This window comes from Cebus imitator, unplaced genomic scaffold (assembly GCF_001604975.1).
Source record: "Cebus imitator isolate Cc_AM_T3 unplaced genomic scaffold, Cebus_imitator-1.0 Scaffold55, whole genome shotgun sequence".
NCBI lineage: Eukaryota > Metazoa > Chordata > Mammalia > Primates > Cebidae > Cebus > Cebus imitator.
The window spans coordinates 1,651,130-1,668,774 of record NW_016107370.1 but is presented as its reverse complement, the minus strand read 5'-3'; the positions used below and the strand labels follow the sequence as shown (position 1 = coordinate 1,668,774).

General features: G+C 41.6%; 1 protein-coding gene across 3 annotated transcripts in view; it reads left to right on the top strand.

Annotated features, from left to right (window-relative positions):
• The window catches only part of ALPK2 (alpha kinase 2), a 164,320-nt gene that overhangs the window by 73,966 nt on the left and 72,709 nt on the right, over window positions 1-17,645 (top strand). For all 3 annotated transcript variants that reach the window (XM_037738596.1, XM_017528814.2, XM_017528813.2), the window contains one exon: window positions 738-2,472. In XM_037738596.1, the coding sequence (XP_037594524.1) occupies window positions 738-2,472 (1,735 nt within the window). The remainder of the gene's footprint in view (window positions 1-737; window positions 2,473-17,645) is intronic.

Sequence of the window (17,645 nt, the reverse complement as noted above, 5' to 3'; positions counted from 1 at the left end):
TTTTTGAGATGGAGTTTTGCTCTTTTTGCCCAGGCTGGAGTGCAATGGCGCAATCTCAGCTCACTGCAACCTCTGCCTCCCAGGTTCAAGCGATTCTCTTGCTTCAGCCTCCCGAGTAGCTGGGATTATAGGCGTGTACCACCATGCCCGGCTAATTTTATATATTTAGTAGAAATGGGGTGTCTTCATGTTGGTCAGGCTGGTCTCAAACTCCCGACCTTAGGTGATCCACCTGCCTTGGCCTCCCAAAGTGCTGGGATTACAGGCGTGAGCCACCACGCGCCCGGCCAGGTTGCTCATTTTTATGGTTATTTCTTGATGATATGCTAAACATGGGGTAAATTATTCATGAGTTTTCCAAAAAAGGGGTGGGCAGTTCTTGGAACTGAGGATTTCTCCCCCTCTTAGACCATATAAAGTAATTTCCTCTCATTGCCGTGGCATTTGTAAACTGTCATGGCGCAATCCTCAGCGCCAATGAAAATCCTCAAATTTCCATTTGAGGCAGTGTTGGGGAGTTTCAAGGGAGGATGCTGAGCTGACTAGGATTCTCAGCACTAGGACACTGGAGCCCAGAGATCAGTTGCCTTCGGCCACAAACTCTTTTCCAGGAAGGTCACAGATCTCCTTGAACATGCAGTAAAATTACAGTCATTTTCTCTGTGTGCCTTGGTGTGAAAATGTTGGCATGCATGTGTAAATGTGGCAAACTTATCTGTATATTCTCTTCATCCTAGCTGTACCAGTAATGACGCTGCTGTCTATCAAATCTCAGCTAAAAACCCTTTTGGAATGATCTGCTGTTCTGCTTCTGTTGAGGTTGAGTGCTCGTCAGAGAACCCACAACTGTCTCCTAACCTGGAAGATGACAGGGAAACGGGTTGGAAACATGAAACAGGGACATATGAAGAAGAAAGTGCAAACCAGATTGATGAGAAGGAACATCCTTATAAGGAAGAAGAAAGCACCTCCCCGGGAACTCCCAGGTCAGCTGACTCCTCCCCCTCCAAATCCCACCATTCACACTCCCTCCAGTCATTGGCCAATCTTAACATTAGTGTGTCTGGTTCTGAAAATCCCTTGGGTGTTAAAGGAACAAGGCAAACTGGAGAGGCTTATGATTCAGGTAATACAGAAGAAATTGCAGATGGGTTGCTTTTTCTTAATTCAAGCCATATTTACGAAAAACAAGACGGATGCTGCCCCAAGACAATGCATTCCACAGCATCAAAGTTCACAGATGGTGGCCTGAACAAGGATGGTCCTCAGGATGAAAGCTTACACTCTAGTCAGCAAAATCCCAAAGTGCAGAAATACCTTAGCCTCAGCCTCCCACTGTCTGAGGCAGCTGCGCACATTTACCCAGGTGACAGTGCCCTGGTCAACAAACAACCCAGCCCACAGGTTTCCAGTGAAGACTCTGACAGTGACTATGAACTTTGCCCAGAGATAACCCTAACCTACACCGAGGAGTTTTCAGATGATGACTTGGAGTATCTGGAATGTTCCGATGTTATGACGGATTACTCTAATGCAGTTTGGCAAAGGAACCTGCTGGGGACTGAGCATGTTTTTTTATTAGAAAGCGATGACGAAGAGATGGAATTCAGTGAACATTGCCTGGGTGGGTGTGAGCATTTCCTCAGTGGAATGGGTTGTGGGCCTCGGGTGTCGGGTGACACTGGGCCTATGGTTGCCACTGCTGGCTTCTGTGGTCATCACTCACAACCTCAAGAAGTTGGGGTGAGGAGTGGCAGAGCCTCCACACACAGTCCCTCATCCCCACAAACAGGGATGACTCTCACTTTGGGACCTTACCAGGATGGGACGTCTTCAGTGACAGAGCTGGGGAGATATAAACTCCCCACTGCTCATGAGACTGCTGAAAATGATTATCCGGGAATTCAAGGAGAAACCAGAGACAGCCACCAAGCAAGAGAAGAATTCGCCAGTGACAATCTGCTCAACATGGATGAATCCATAAGAGAGGCAGAGATGAAGCCCTTGTCTGGTGAGTTGGAAAACTCAGGGATGAGCCAGTGTTGGGAGACTGGAGCTGAGAAGAGAGTGGGGGAAAAAGACTTACGGAGCAAGAGGGGTTCACAGAAACCTGCCAGGGGAAGGCGGCTGGGAATGAAGGAAAATCCCAAGAAGGCGAATGCCAACCTGAGAGAAAGTACAACAGAAGGTACCCTTCGTCTCTGCTATGCCAAGGAATCTGTTAAGCACCCACTAACCCAGAGTGATAAAAGAGAGACTTCTCCTGCCACAGCAGCAGCGACGGATTGGAATTCCCATGCTGATGCAGGAGAATGTGCTATTTCAACCAAGGCAGAGCAAGAAGCAAAAACCCTCCAAGCTGCAACATACTCACTCTCCAAAGAAGGGAACACGAACTGCAAAGGGGAAGGAATGCACATTAATACTCTATTTGAAATAAGCCAGGTTCCAGACTGGAGAGATCATCTGCAGGTAAGATTTTTCCTTTAAAGAAATTACGAGATAAAAAGAATGCGCGCGTGTGTGTGTGTGTGTGTGTGTGTGTGTGTGTGTGTGTCTTTACTTCACATTCATGATTGCTGTACCATAATGTAAATCAAAATAAGTCTCCCAGCACCCTCAGGGTACTTGTGCATGACAGCTGCTGCTGCTAGGAAGGAAATCTGGTTTTGAAAAAAGACCCAGATAAACCCTAAGCCATCCTAATTATAGCAAAACACTGATAGAAGTAAGAGGCACTAATGGGACTCTGGACAGCTGGAAAAAGAAATCTGATATTTTGTCTGCTGCATATGTTTTACGAGGCAATTACACTATTCAGAAAGTTTCTCAAGTAAATGTTTTGGGTGTAGTCTTTAAGGGAAAAAAAATTGTTTTTAATCATTTGCAGGGGGTACTTTGAAAATGATAGATCTTGGCTTTAGTCAGAATTTGTAGTATGAAAGGCTTCACTGAAAGACTCGTAGAATTCACTTTTTTTGTGACGCTGGGGAAGGCAGGCAGAGTAGCTTTTGCTACACTGGTGGGGTGCTTTTGATTGGATGTTTGTCTTACTTTGTTTAAAACGGAGTATAAAAGAGGCTAAAAAAAAAGCTGCCAAGAAATAAATTTGTTTCCCTTATTACTGATTTGGGAGTATAAACAGATGAAATTCAATTTATGGGAATAATCAATGCACAAAAGATGCTGTGCTTGATACATAACTTACATTTTTAATGATATTTTCAGTTTAAAGGGTCCCAAATGAGCTTTGGACTGACACTGTAGTATTGACAAGATTTGAGTTTTGTAAATAAATACCTAAGAAAGGTTATTTGTCAATTATTTTTACTATACTCTGTATTCCCCTTTTCCCCAACTTTGTAGTAGAAACCTAGTATTGTCTTTATAGAAGAATAGATACACTCCAAAGAAAATAACATATTCCCAGTGCAAAGTGACTTAACTGTGAAAATATTAAAAAGTTGATACATGAATTTCTAAAGACCTAGTCATAAAAAAGCCAATATAAAAATCTCCAGATTTTGGGTAACTGCTGACTGAGCAAACTGTTCTGTTCTGCCGGCCAAAGTGGCCAGGTGAAAGCCACGTGTATACTTTACCTTTCACAGGAGAGCCAGGTTCTCTTATCCAGTTATTTAACACACATGCCACTTAGCAGCTCACACACCAATGACCACAGTTTCATGCCCACGGTAAGCTTGTGGAGGTGCTTTGGCCATATATTAATACAAAATAAAGTGACATTGTTCATTTTTTCATGTTGATAAATGTGGCATTTCTTTTTCCATTTGCAAAATGCTCTTCCTTGCTCAGCTGAGTGCTTTTTTGCAGCCGTTTGTCCACTCAGAGTGTGTTCCATTGGACAAATTACTTTTATGATTAAAGGTAGGAGAAGGTGATAAAATAGCTCAAAAGGAGTAAAGTGGAAGGGAAGGGGGCTATTTATTGACGGTATCAATTTTAGACCAACCACTGTGAGAGACAATTTCTATCTCATTCATCTGCCCAAAATTTCAAAGAGCTGGAGGCAAGAGCCTGCTTCATTATCCTCAGCTTGTGCCCTAAACTGAATTCTGAGATGGAGAGCCCTGGCTCCATTGTTTACTAGCAAGGCAGTCAAGTAAAATGGGCCATTTCTGGGGACCCAGGTCATCTGTCTTCTGCACCCTATGGAAAGTCTCATGGAGCTCTTTGCCTTATACACTCACACACACATTCATCAGTATACCCTGCATCAGATATCAGCTCAAGGTCCAACCTGTGCTCTGTGGTGTGACTAAGACAATTAGCTCAGAGCCGTGAGCATCATTGTTCAGAAAGCAAACTGAAGAGCCTGCCTTTTACGCAAGTGGTAAGACCATTTCTCACTTTGCAGTGATCAGTAGGAGAGCTGACCCCTCTCTCAAGAGACAACCAGAAATGTGAGTGGAAGCTGTACATTGCAGAGCAGTTCTGTGCAGCCTGAAGTTAGAACTACGATCTTTCTATCAGTGTTGTTTATTTTTCTTTGATTTAACCAGGAAAATGTTGCCACGGGGACTGGCATATGTGAGATTCTTTTACGCATGCAAAAAGCTTCTATTTAGTTGTAGGAGATACCTATATTTTCTACACACATATACAAGGTAGCCAAATTTACAGCAAATGACTCACTATCATCATAGATGTGACACAGAAGCACTGGGGGTCATTGGGAACTAAATTCAACTGTTTTAAAGAATAATACTGTTCACAAAAAGATAGGTGAATCTCTCATAACAAATTCAAAAGACATTTTAAATATTTATTCTCAGACATTTGAGGCTTGTGGGGAGCTAAAAATTTGAAATGGTTAAAAATCCTGGGCTGGGGATTATAGTAATACATTTGCCCACTTTTTTTTTTTTTTGTAAGGGGATGGAGTCTAGCCCCGTCCCTAGGCTGGAGTGCAATGGCGTGATCTCAGCTTACTGCAACCCCCGCCTCCTGGGTTCAAGCGATTCTCCTGCCTCAGCCTCCTGAGTAGATGAGATTAGAGGCACGCGATGCCACCACACCTGGCTAATTTTGTGTATCTTTAGCAGAGACGGGGGTTTCACCATGTTGGCCAAGCTGGTCTTGAACTCCTGACTTCAGGTGATCCACCCACCTCAGCCTCTGAAAATATTGGGATTACAGGCGTGAGCCACCACGCCTGGCCAAATTTGCCCACTCCTGAGTCTTGTCTGATTCACTTACCTTTAGGTGCCTTCAGTAGTTTACCTCCTAGTATTTTCTCTTCGTCTGCATACCGTTTTCAGCATGCTGAGAAAAACTCCATCTCGCTAATGTTCTAAGAACAAGGCCATAGTGTAGACTGTCTCCTGCCTAAACGTACATCTCCAGGTGTATTCCCTTCCTGTCTCACTTTCTGTCTTTTACAATGCAAGGCCATCTTACTGTGATTTGTCCTGAAATAGTACCTATCCAGGCTAATATTGGAAAGCCCCCAGTTTCTCTACATTTATGGAAGATTATAAAGTTAATCCCAGCTTGGGAGTGGAAAACAGAGAGGGTACCCCAGGCTAACTTGAACCATCTTCAAGAGTCACGCCGCCAACTCTTTCACCTTGGTTTTGAGCTCACTTTCCCAGTCCAACTCAGAGGCAAGGCCTGACAGTCTGCCCATCTTAAGTTTCTCAGCAGCCACACTGGGGTAAGATCATCTTCACTCTTAAATCAGAAGTGCTGTGTCTTTACTCTTGCACAGCTGCCCAGCTTCACCCCAGAGGGAGTTACATTTCTGTTTGGGGTCATGGGATCGCGAGTGTACAGTAAGGAAATGTGTTCTTGGGCTCTGGTAGTTAAGAATCTCCCTGAACCAGAATCAGCACTAAGCACAGAATTGAGCTCCACGGTGGAAGGGAATTTGTTCAGTATATTTTGTTTGCTGATGTATCCTAGGTCCCTAGAGTACTCCTTCCATGTAATAGGCAATCAATTATAGACTGGGTAAGTAGCCATACAATACTAGAGTAAATGCCAAGTATAGTTAGGTGTGATTCTAATGATCATTAGTGTCTACCACTTTATGGCCTTTATTTTCCTGAGTACATTCTTTGGTTGCCTTCACATAAAAGATGCTGAGGCCAACTCTCTGCTAATAGGACATGCTTCCTATTGGTTACTCTTTTGGCCCTGGGAATGTGTTAGTTTGTTCTAAACCAGCAGTCCCCAAACTTTTTGGCACCAGAGACTCGTTTTGTGGAAGACAATTTTTCCATAGCCAGAAGAGGGCAGGGACGGTTTCAGGATGAAACTGTTACACCTCAGATCATCAGACATTAGATTCTCATAAGGAACGTGCAACCTAGATCCCTCACATGCACCATTCACAATAGGGTTTGTGCCCTGCTGCTCACCTGCTGCTGTGTGGCCCAGCTCCTAATAGTCTGCAGACCAGTACTGGTTCATGGCATGGGGTTGGGGACCCCTGTTCTGAACCATCTAAATCTTGCATTTGGGTTCCCTTGTGAATGCTGGTGATTTACATACAACTTTGCTTTATTGGTGCTTCATGATCTCTGAAAAATTGCTAATTAGATTCTGGAAGCTCTTACCATATTCACCTAGCACTCAGGACTTTCTATCTTTTGGGGTACAAGCTGGTTTCCTCACCTGGAAAACGTGTAGTGGATGGTCCATCTTCCTTTCTGAAATCCCTTTGTCCACCTTGTTTCTGGCTCAGCCTACCTGCTGCTTCAAGACTGAGATCCTGCAAGGTGCTTTGAGTTGCTTTACTCACCCCTAACTGCAATTCCTCCTTTCAGAGCAACCCATGACATTCTCATCCTCGTTCTTTGTAATCTTGACTTTCTTGGGAGAAAAGTTTTATAGAAGATAAAAATGGCAACACTCCTCTAGATAAAAGTGTCGGTAGAGCTCCAATTAAAATACTGCATTCCTGGCTAGGTGTGGGGGCTCATACCTGTAATCCCAGCACTTTGGGAGGCCAAGGCAGTTGGACTGCTTGAGCCCAGGAGTTCCAGACCAGCCTGGGCAACATAGCAAGACCCCATCTCTTAAAAAAATATATATATATATATACACACACACATATATATATATATATATATACACACATATATATATATACATATATATAAAATATATATGTATATATATCTCTGTCTATCTATCTATCTATCTATCTATATAAAATACTGCATTCCCTTAATGCTCAATTTAGAATTAAACATAAAGGACCAGAATACACTAAGTATAATGTTACTAAGAGAATTCATTAGCAGATCTATACCATTTACAAATGGTTTTATTACATTTTTTTAACTGAAATATTTACTGAGATAATTGCAGTTCACATGCAGTTGCAAGAAATAATACAGAGAGATGGCAGTGCACTTTGCCCAGGTTCCCCCAATGGTGACATTTTACAAAACAATTGTATAATGTCATAACCAGGATATTGACATTGATACAATCTGCTGATCTAATTTGGATTTCCCCAGTTGTACTTGTGCTTGTACTATGTGTGTATTAAGATCTACAGACATTTATCGCCTGTGTAGGTTCCTGTATTCACTACCAGAGTCGAGATATGGAACAATTCCATTACCACAAAGATCCCTTGTGTTACCCTTAATAACCACATACACCTCCTTCCTCCTCCCCCTTCTGTAGCCCCTGGTAACCACTACTTTGTCCTGCAATTCTAAACTTTTGTCATTTCAAACATGTTACATAAATGGAATCATATGGTATATAAGTTTTTGAGATTTTTTTTTTTGAAATTTAGCATAATTCCCCGAGATTCATTCAACTTGTGTGTATCAAAAGTTTATTCCTTCTTATTGCTGATTAGTATTCCAGGCAGTTTGCTTAGTCTTTCACTGGTTGAAGCACATTTGGGCTGATTCCAGTTTTTTCTCTTATGGCTAAAACATTTATGTGCAGACTTTGTGTGAAGATAAGTCTTCAGTTCTATGGGACCAATGGCCAGGACTGTCATTGCTGGGTCATATAGGGGTTGCATATTTAGTTTGTAATGAAACTGTCTAACTGTTTTCCAGAGAGGCTGTACCTTTCTACGTTCCTATCAGCTATGTATGAGGGCCCAGTTTCTCAACATCCTCACCAGCATTTAGTGTTGTCATTTTTTTTTTTTTTTTTTTTGAGGTGGAGTTTCACTCTTTGTGCTGGCTGGAGTACAATGTCGTGATCTCGGCTCACTGCAAACCCCGCTCCTGGGTTCAAGCAATTCTCCTGCCTCAGACTCCTGAGTAGCTGGGATTACAGACATGAGCCACCGTGCCTGGCTAATTTTTGTATCTTTTAGTAGACACAGGGTTTCTCTATGTTGGTCAGGCTGGTCTCGAACTCCTGACCTCAGGTGATCCACCTGCCTCAGCCTCCCAAAGTGCTGGGATTACAGGCGTGAGCCACTGTACCTAGCTGGTGTTGTCATTTTTTTTATTCCAGACTTTCTGATATGTGTGTGGTGATATCCCATTGTGGTTTTTAATTCGCATTTCCCTAATAGTTACTTATTTTGAACATTTTTAAATGTGTTTATTTGCCAATTGTATATTTTCTTTGGTGAAATGTCTGTTAAATCCATTTCCTAACTGGATTGTTATTTTATGGTTGAATTTTGAGACTTCTATATACATTCTAGAGAGTAGTCCTTTGTTGGTTTATAGATATTTTCTCCTTGTCTGTAGTATGTCTTTTTATCTTCTTTACATGGCCTCTCGTAAAGCAAAAGCTTTTCATTCTAATGAAATGATGAGGTCTAATGATCAGCTTTTCTTTTTAAGGATTTTACTTTTGGCGTCAAGTCTAAAAACTCTTTGCCTTTTCCTACATCCTGAAGATTTTCTTTCTGCTGTGGTCTTTATCTAGGTTTTATTGCTTTATGCTTTAGGTTTGAAGCCTATGATCCATTTTAAGTTGATTTTTGTAGAACGTATGAGGTTTAGGTTAAGGTTCTTTTTTTTTTCCTGTGGATATTCAATTTTTCTAGCATCATTTATTGACAAGGCTTTGTACCTATGTTTAAAAAGAGAACTTAGCATAGTGCCAGGCACCCAGTAAGTTCTCAAGGAAGATGTAAGGGTTTTCCAAGTGCCGTGGCTCATGCCTATAATCCTAACACTTTGGGAAGCTGAGGTGGGTGAATCACTTAAGCCGGGAGTTCAAGGCCATCCTGGCTAACATGGTGAAACCCTATCCCTACTAAAAATACAAAAATTAGCCGGGCATGGCAGTACTTGCCTGTAATCCCAGCTATTCAGGAGATAGGAGAATCATGTGAACTGAGGAGGTAGAGGTTGCAGTGAGCTGAGATCATACCACTGTACTCTAGCCTGGGGCACAGAGTAAGACTCTGAGGAAGGAAGGAAGGAAGGAAGGAAGGAAGGAAGGAAGGAAGGAAGGAGGAAGGAAGGAAGGGAGGGAGGGAGGGAGGGAGGGAGGAAAGAATGAAAGAAAGAAAGAGAGAAAGAAAGAAAAGAAAGAAAGAGAGAGAAAGAAAAGAAAGGAAGGAAGGAAAAGAAGGAAAAGGAAAGGAAGGAAGGAAGGATGGAAAAGAAGGAAAGAAAGAAGGAAAGTCAAGGTCTCATCTCCTCTTTGAGGTCAGGGGAAAGCTTATGGTCACTTCCTCCCAGGGATTTTTCCAGTGGCCAGGAGAACATCAGCCTCACAGCCAGGAGCTGGGAGTATAACCAGGAAAGAGGTGCCCCCATGAACCTGTGGGACTGAACAGATGATCAGGCCCAGTTGAACTAAAGGTTGAAGAAACCAATGGTGTTTTGGCTTCTGAGAGGCATTTAGTTAATCAATAGGACTATTATGTGCTATTTGGAAAGAATGAGCAAGTCTAGATGTATCATCTTTCCTGGATTTGCCCACAATCTGAGGATTGACTGATTTAAACAGCAAGTGGGGGGTGGTAGAGACCTAGAGAAAGAGACCTTGATGTTCAAGTCCAGCAGTTCCTAATAGATGATCTATGTATTCACGCCTTGAGAGTTCATGCCTTCGAAGGTGGCAAACTGCCGCCATAGCCCACTAATTCCCAGTTGTGTTTTAAGTAACAGCAGAACATTGACTTCTTCTATGCCAAGCAGATTTGAGCTGATGTGGTGTGAAACTTCATGTTAATCTAAGTTCAGGCTAGTTGGTAGGCAGGCGGTGCAGGCAGAGTCTGCGGCAGCCTGAAAATCTGCATGGCCACCCAGGAACAGGTAGACACATCACAGGGCTCTGGTAAATGGTTTTAGGGCATAGAAAAATATAAGCAGTGGATCCAAACCATCTTGTAATACAGTGCTCCCATCTAAGAACAACCTGAGACCTTGAGTTCATTTACATACTAAGTTGTATTCTCCTAAAACAACAACTATTAAAACAACGACTCCAGAGGGCTGATAAGCCAGATCTCAGCTGATGATGGGAAGGGCCGAAGTTTCTAATCGCTCATCTCTTACAGCGTGTCCAGCATGCCTCTTGTCAGTACCATTCCTTAGCTGACCCAGAGAGGAACACAAACATTTGTTTTCTTTTTAATCACAAAGCCTGCTGTGCCACTTCTGCCAAATACCATTAACTGTCCTGGACCTGCAGTTTAATATCCTGGCTCACTGCAGTTATTATCCTTGGTCAGGGTTAAATAATCAAGAAAGAGTCATTAGTACCTGCAGTTTTGCGATTCGTGGTGTGGTCCCCGGGCCAGCTGGGTAGAAATGCAGGCGCAGAAGCCCTGTTCCAGTCCTAATGAATCAGAATCTGCATTCTCAGCCAGATTCCTGGGAGATTCACACATACATGGAAGTTCCAATAGTCCCGGTCTACAGAGCATAGGATCCTTCTCAGATTAGAAAATACCCCAAAGCTGTGCCCTCAACCCTAGCTCTGCGTGGAATCGCCTGGGAGCTTTAGAACAGTCAGCTGCCTGGGTTCTGCCCTTAGAGATTCTGATGTGATTTGGTCTGCAGTGTGGGCATCAGAAGCGCTAAAAGCTGCCAAGTGATTATCTATACTTCCAAGGTTGAGAACCTTAGCTGAGCTGCAGAACCATGTGGAAACTTTCTTTTCCCCTAAGACAGGGTCTCTGTCACCCAGGCTGAAGTGCAGTGGTCCGATTATTGCTTACTGTAGCTTGGACCTCAGGTGATCCTCCCATCTCAGGCTCACGAGTAGCTGAGACTACAGGCACGCACCACAACACCTGGCTTATTTTTCTATTTTTAAATAGAGATGGGGTTTTGTCATATTGGCCAGGTTGGTCTCAAACTCCTGGACCCAAGCGATATTCTTGCCTTGGCCTCCCAAAGTTCTGGGATTATAGGCGTGAGCCACTGTGTCTGGCTTGTTACTTCTAAATAGAGTTGTCCCTTGGTATCTGTGGGGGATTGGTTCCAGGATTCCCCTCAGATACCAAAATCTGAGGATGCTCAAGTCCCTGATATAAAATGGCATAGTATTTGCAAATAACTTGTACACATCCTCCTGTACACTTATACACATAACTTGTACACATCCTCCTGTACACTTATACACATAACTTGTACACATCCTCCTGTACACTTATACACATAACTTGTACACATCCTCCTGTACACTTAAACACATAACTTGTACACATCCTCCTGTACACTTCAAATCATCTCTAATTACTCATAACTAATATAATGTAAGTGCTATGTGAGTTGTTATACTCAATTGTTAAGAATAACCATTTTAAAAGTTGGTACATGTTCAGTAAAGACGCAATTTTTCCCCAAATCTCTTGGGTCCATGGTTGGTTGAATCCAAAATGTAAAACCCACAGACACAGAGGGCCGACTGTATACAGATGTACAAGCCCCACCCCAGAGGTCCTTATTTCAGTAGATGTAGGCTAGAGCTCAGGCATGCGTGCCCTTATGGAAGCTTCAGCTGACCCTGGGTAGCAGAGGCACAGCATGGCTGAGAGTCCTGGAGCCCACATGGAGCTAAACCCTGGCGGGTGGGGGTGGCAGTAGGGGCTCCAAGTTCCACCTCTGCCAAATAGGGCTGCAGAGAGCTAAAAGCTATACAGCTTGTGATGCACTTTTCTTGGGGATTCTGGAATCTTTGTCCCTCATTTCCCACAATCTTAGCCAAGGATCAGAGCATCAGGTTATTCGATATTACTTTTCAAACAGAGGCAATGGTATTCTTCACACATAAGGCTTTCCTTCCCTAGTGCAATATATGCATTCCAGAAACACCTCACATTCTAAAAAATCACACACTTAAAGTATAAGGGATTTGGAGAAAATTAGCATCCCCAAGAGGTTACTTAGGAAACAAACCATTTTGAAACCTGAAATTAACAAAATCAGAAATGTGCCCGGGAAGCTCATTTGGACTATCCAGGGAGGTGGCCCAGGCTGGCAGGAAGCCACCATAGCAGATATTAAAAACACACAATATAGGGCCCAGTGTAGTGGCTCATGCCTGTAATCCCAGCACCTTGGGAGGCCGAGGTAGGCGGATCACGAGGTCAGGAGATCAGGACCATCCTGGCAAACACAGTGAAACCGTGTCTCTACTAAAAATACAAAAAAATTAGCTGGGCGTGGTAATGCATGCCTGTAGTCTCAGCTACTCTGGAGGCAGAGATGGGAAGTTCCCTTGAACCCAGGGAGGTTGAGGCTGCAGTGAGCCAAGATTGTGCCACCGCACTCCAGCCTGGGTGACAGAACAATCCTCGGTCTCAAAACAAAACAAAACAAAACACAAAACAAAAACAAAACCAACACCACCACACACAACGTAATAGAGTGGAGATGCTGAAGAGCTTCCAGATGGAGCTAGTGGGGGGTGCTGAGACCTCGAAGACAGAGGTGGGTGTCTGAGCCAGCAAAGCTGCTGTTAAGGTGGGCCTGGGGAGCCACACAACCTGTCTTTAGACACACAGGCCTGCAGTGTGCTTCTTAGGACAGAGAACCCCTAACAGTAGGCTGCATTTGAAATTCTGTTAAAATACAACTCAATAGGGTCCCTGCTGCCCATGCAAAAGCTGACTTAAAGGCTTTGTTTTCCTGCTCAATTTTCTGTAATTTATTCCAGCTATTCTGGTTTCCTTTGCCAATGCAGTGAGTGGGTTACACTGACATCACTCCCCTGTAGCCCAGTCTCACAGAGCTAACTCATTATGGAAACCTGTCATGGCAAACAGACTACACTGAGGATTTTGATGTCTCATGTTCAGGTGGCCCAACTCTGCTTGGAGTCCTCAGGGCAGTGTCTTAAAGTGAGGGCCTCGACAATTTGCATTGGAATCACCTGATTAAAAAAAAAAAAAAGCACAGATCCCTAAGTTTTACCCCAGACTTGCTGAACCTGCATTTTTATTATTATTTATTTATTTATTAGAGGCAGAGTCTCACTCTGTCACCCAGGCTGGAGTGCAATGGCGCAGTCTCGGCTCACTGCAATCTCTACCTCCCAGGTTCAAGCAATTCTCCTGCCTCAGCCTCCCAAGTAGCTGGGACTACAGGGGCCGGCCACCATGCCCAGGTTTATTTTTTATTTTTATTTTTTTTTAGTAGTAGAGACAGGGTTTCGCCATATTGGCCAGGCTAGTCTCGAACTCCTGACCTCAGGTGATCTCCCTGCTTTGGCCTCCCACAGTGCTGGGATTATAGGTGTGAGTCACCATGCTTGGCCTGAACCTGCACTTTAATATGCTGCCTGAGGATTCTCTTAGGCTTTAAAGTTTGGAAGCCATGGGTTCAGTTAGTTGGACCTAGAACGGTACTACAACTTTTCCAGGCATTTCTGTAAAGACTCACAGGAGTCTGGAAATAATAGGAAGTTTAGGATCCTCCAGTGTAACCCCCTTTGTCCTAAGAGGAAAAACAAAAACTGATGATTAGAATTTTCTTCTGCTTCCTAATTGGCTTGGTATAAACGCAGCTTGTTCTTCACCTGTCCAGGAACTGAAATAAATACAGATCCTGATTTATTGTAACTAATCCAAAACAGGTGTGCCTTTTACAGCTGTGTTTTATTTTGAGGAGTAGTTCAGTGGCAGGAATTTGGGTGGCAGCAGGGGAGGCTGGTGAGAGGAGGGTCACTTGGCAGTAAGGTGGGTTTTAGTCCCTGTACCAAATCCTCACTACTGCCTGCTGTTGGAGCTGAGTGCCAGAGACATGGCGTCTCTTGGTCTTTCTTGGTCTTCTTTGGCTATGATAGAAGATAAACTTGCATCTCTAAAAGGAGATGGAAAAAGCATTGAACTAACCAATCATGTGTCAAGACAAATGATAAAGCTGTGGTCATCAAGATAGTGTGGAAGTTGCCGTAAATAGATAGATAAACCAAACCGAGGAAAAAGTACAGAATTCAATACTGGAATTTGGTTTATGGATAGAAATAGTCTTTCAACTTGTAGGGAAGTACTTCAATGCTGACGCAATTAGCACCATATAGGAAGAATGTCAGTGCCTTACAATGGACCCCAAATAAACTCTGCTGTTATTTGATCTCTGAGTTAAAATTCATAAAAAACTAGAAAGTACTGAAAAAAATTTTCAAAATGATTTTCATGATCTTGAGAGATATAGGATCTTCTTGGGACAAGAAGAACAAAACAGAAAGAAAAAGAAAGAAATATCAATAATTTTGATTTTGTCAAATTAAATTTTTTCTATAGAACAAAAATACCACAAAGAAAATTAAAGTGACACACTCCGTATGTAGGACATTGTAATAGACAAAGATTATTTTCCAAGGTGTATAAAAATCAAATAGATAAAACACCCCTAACAATTGAATTGTTCTTAAAAGGTAAATATATATGAAGTTCATGGAAGAGATAAATGAACAATAAATATGCAAGAAGATGCTCAACCTTATGAGTAATTAGGAAAATACAAATTTTAGAGATATGACATCTTTCATCAGATAGATAAAAAATTAAAAGTATAATGTCAAGCTGATATTAGAAGGAAGTGAGTACATTGCCAGTAAAAGAGTAATTTGGCAAAATCTGTTAGAACTGAAAAGGTCATTAGCCGTGATGCAGCAGTTTCACTTCTCAATACTGACTCTTGAGAGAGGCTTGCATGAGGGCCCAAGGAAGCATTGACATCATGAGTGTCGTAGAATTGTTTCTAAGGAAACATTTCTAAGGAAATGTTCATGGGTAACTGGCTAAATAAAATGTGGCCTGCTAAAATGATGGACACCTCAAAACAATAGAATTAGAATGGTACATTGAAGAAGAATACATGCAATATACACGATTTATGCCACCCAACTATTCCACAGTAGTATATGTTATTTGTGTATACATATATAAACACATAAAATTATTTTTTAAGTCTGGAAGAATACATTCAAAATAATGAGATTAACTCTGGAGAAGGAAACAAGAAACCTAACATCTGGAGAGGTGATTAGTAATGTTTTAAATTTTTAAGAAAATTATTTTTTCTGATATTATTGAAAACTATTTTTTTTTGAAGGAAGATATAAACTAGGAGCTAGAAATCCTTGATTTTAGTCCTGGTTCTGGTATTAACTAACTGTATTTATCCCTGGGTAATTTCTTTTCCTCTCTTTGGGCCTCTTTCCTCAGTATAAACTGAAGGGGTTAAACATGAAGATCTGTAAATTTCCAAGGCACTGAGGTCCTGTGAATGCCTAATTTTACAACAGCTACCAAAATAAATGTCAAATAAAGTGGAGGAGACTGTGGCTCTCAAGGTGAGGAAGTCTATCAAGTATAAAAGAAAAAAAAAAGATATATCTGATGATGTAAGAATGTTGCACAATACCCCCCACCAAAAACTGATATTAAAAAAAAATACTCCGAAAAGCACTTGTGATGTACAAAGAAAGTGATGTAAGAAAAGATGAATAGCTTATAAAAATGAACAAAGACATCGAATATGCAATTCATAAAATTCATCATAAACTTATCAATGCCATTTCTCCTTTCCTCCCTTTCTCAATTTTCAGAGATTGTTCTTAAAGTGATAATACCTCATGCTAATAAGACTGCGTGGAAACAGATTTTTCTGTTACACTGCTGACAAGAGTGTAAATTAGTACAACCCTTCTGGTTGCCAAATTTGTGATATTTACTAATCCTTTAACATGTAAATTTTGGCCCTGTAATTAGCTTAAGAATATTATCAGAAGTATAAATAGAACCATTGGGACAAGGGTTTTTATTGTAACATGGTTCACAATAATGAAACAGAACAATCTAACAATGGAGGAATAATAAAATATATTATGGTACAAAATTCTTTTGACTATTAAGACATTAAAAATCATGCCTTCAAAATATTTAAGGATATTTTTAAAATGCTTGGAAACAATTTCAAAGCAATTATATATGCTGTCTCTTCCCTTGAGAAACTTACAGGTTTACGAGAGAAAGATTAGCCTCTTTGCCTGTGGCCACACCGTTTATTGGCAGAACCAAAGCTACAGTATTGGTCATTTTTCCCAGTTTAATGCCCCTATACCTCATGGCAATTCTAGCCTAAATGAGTCCGTCTTAAAGTCACTTCTTTCGCTCTTACCTGACAATACATTTCATAGTTTTATAAACAATGTCTGGTAACTGACATTTCACAGTTTTATAAACAAAATGTCTCTATTCCTCCTTTCTAGCTGTTTCACAACGTAAGCTCTACTCTGGTTTACTGGAAAAATAGTACGCATATCACAATACTATAGCTTTTTAAAATCCCTACAGAAAAAAAAAAAAAAAAAACAGCAAGAGAATATTTTTCTTTGATCACTGAGGGAATAGTGTGATCATGAATAGATATTGAAAGTTAGATGCTGGATAGGAGTCCCTCAAAGTCCAAGGGCTCTAAAAATGAGTGAGTATTATAAAAAATTAAGCCACTAGATATGGATAAAATTTCCTCTTACCGTATTCCTAGAGCCATATACAGTAAGACTGTATCATATGAGCTGCCAAATTCCCACAGGGGGAGTATCACTCATACGATGCTATGGACTAATGTTTTTATCCCCTAAAAATTCATAATAACCTCCAATGTGATACTGTTAGCAGGTGGAGTCTGTGGGAAGTAATCAGGTTTAGATGAGGTCATGAGGCTGGGGCCCCATGATGGGATTAGAACTCTTGTAAGGAGAGACACCAGACAGCTTGCTTCCTCTCTTCTTTCTGCCATCTGAGGACACAATGAGAAGGCAGCCACCTGCAAGTCAGGAAGAGAGCCCTCACCAAGAACTCAATCAGAAACACCTTGATCTTGGACTTCCCAGCTTCCAGAACTAGAAGAAATAAATGTCTCTTATTTAAACCACACAATATATGGCCTTTTGTGATAGCAGCCTGAGCTAAGACATAAATTCACTCTCAGAATTTACATCCACAGCTCCAGGTAATTTGGGAGCTGTTTGGTACACTAATGTAGTGAACTACTAAAGGCGTCCCTGTAGTCTAAAATAGCTTCCATGCATACCTAATTTATACCAGAGGTTACTCTATTCACTGGGAGACTGTAAGTTCTTACGAATGATGATGTTGATATTGTGTTCATGGCATGACACCAACTGACAATTTAGTAAGGCATTTTTCTGAAATGGAATTGTTATTTACCAAAAGTAAGCAGTAAGTCACAAATCACATCAGTCAGTTCTGT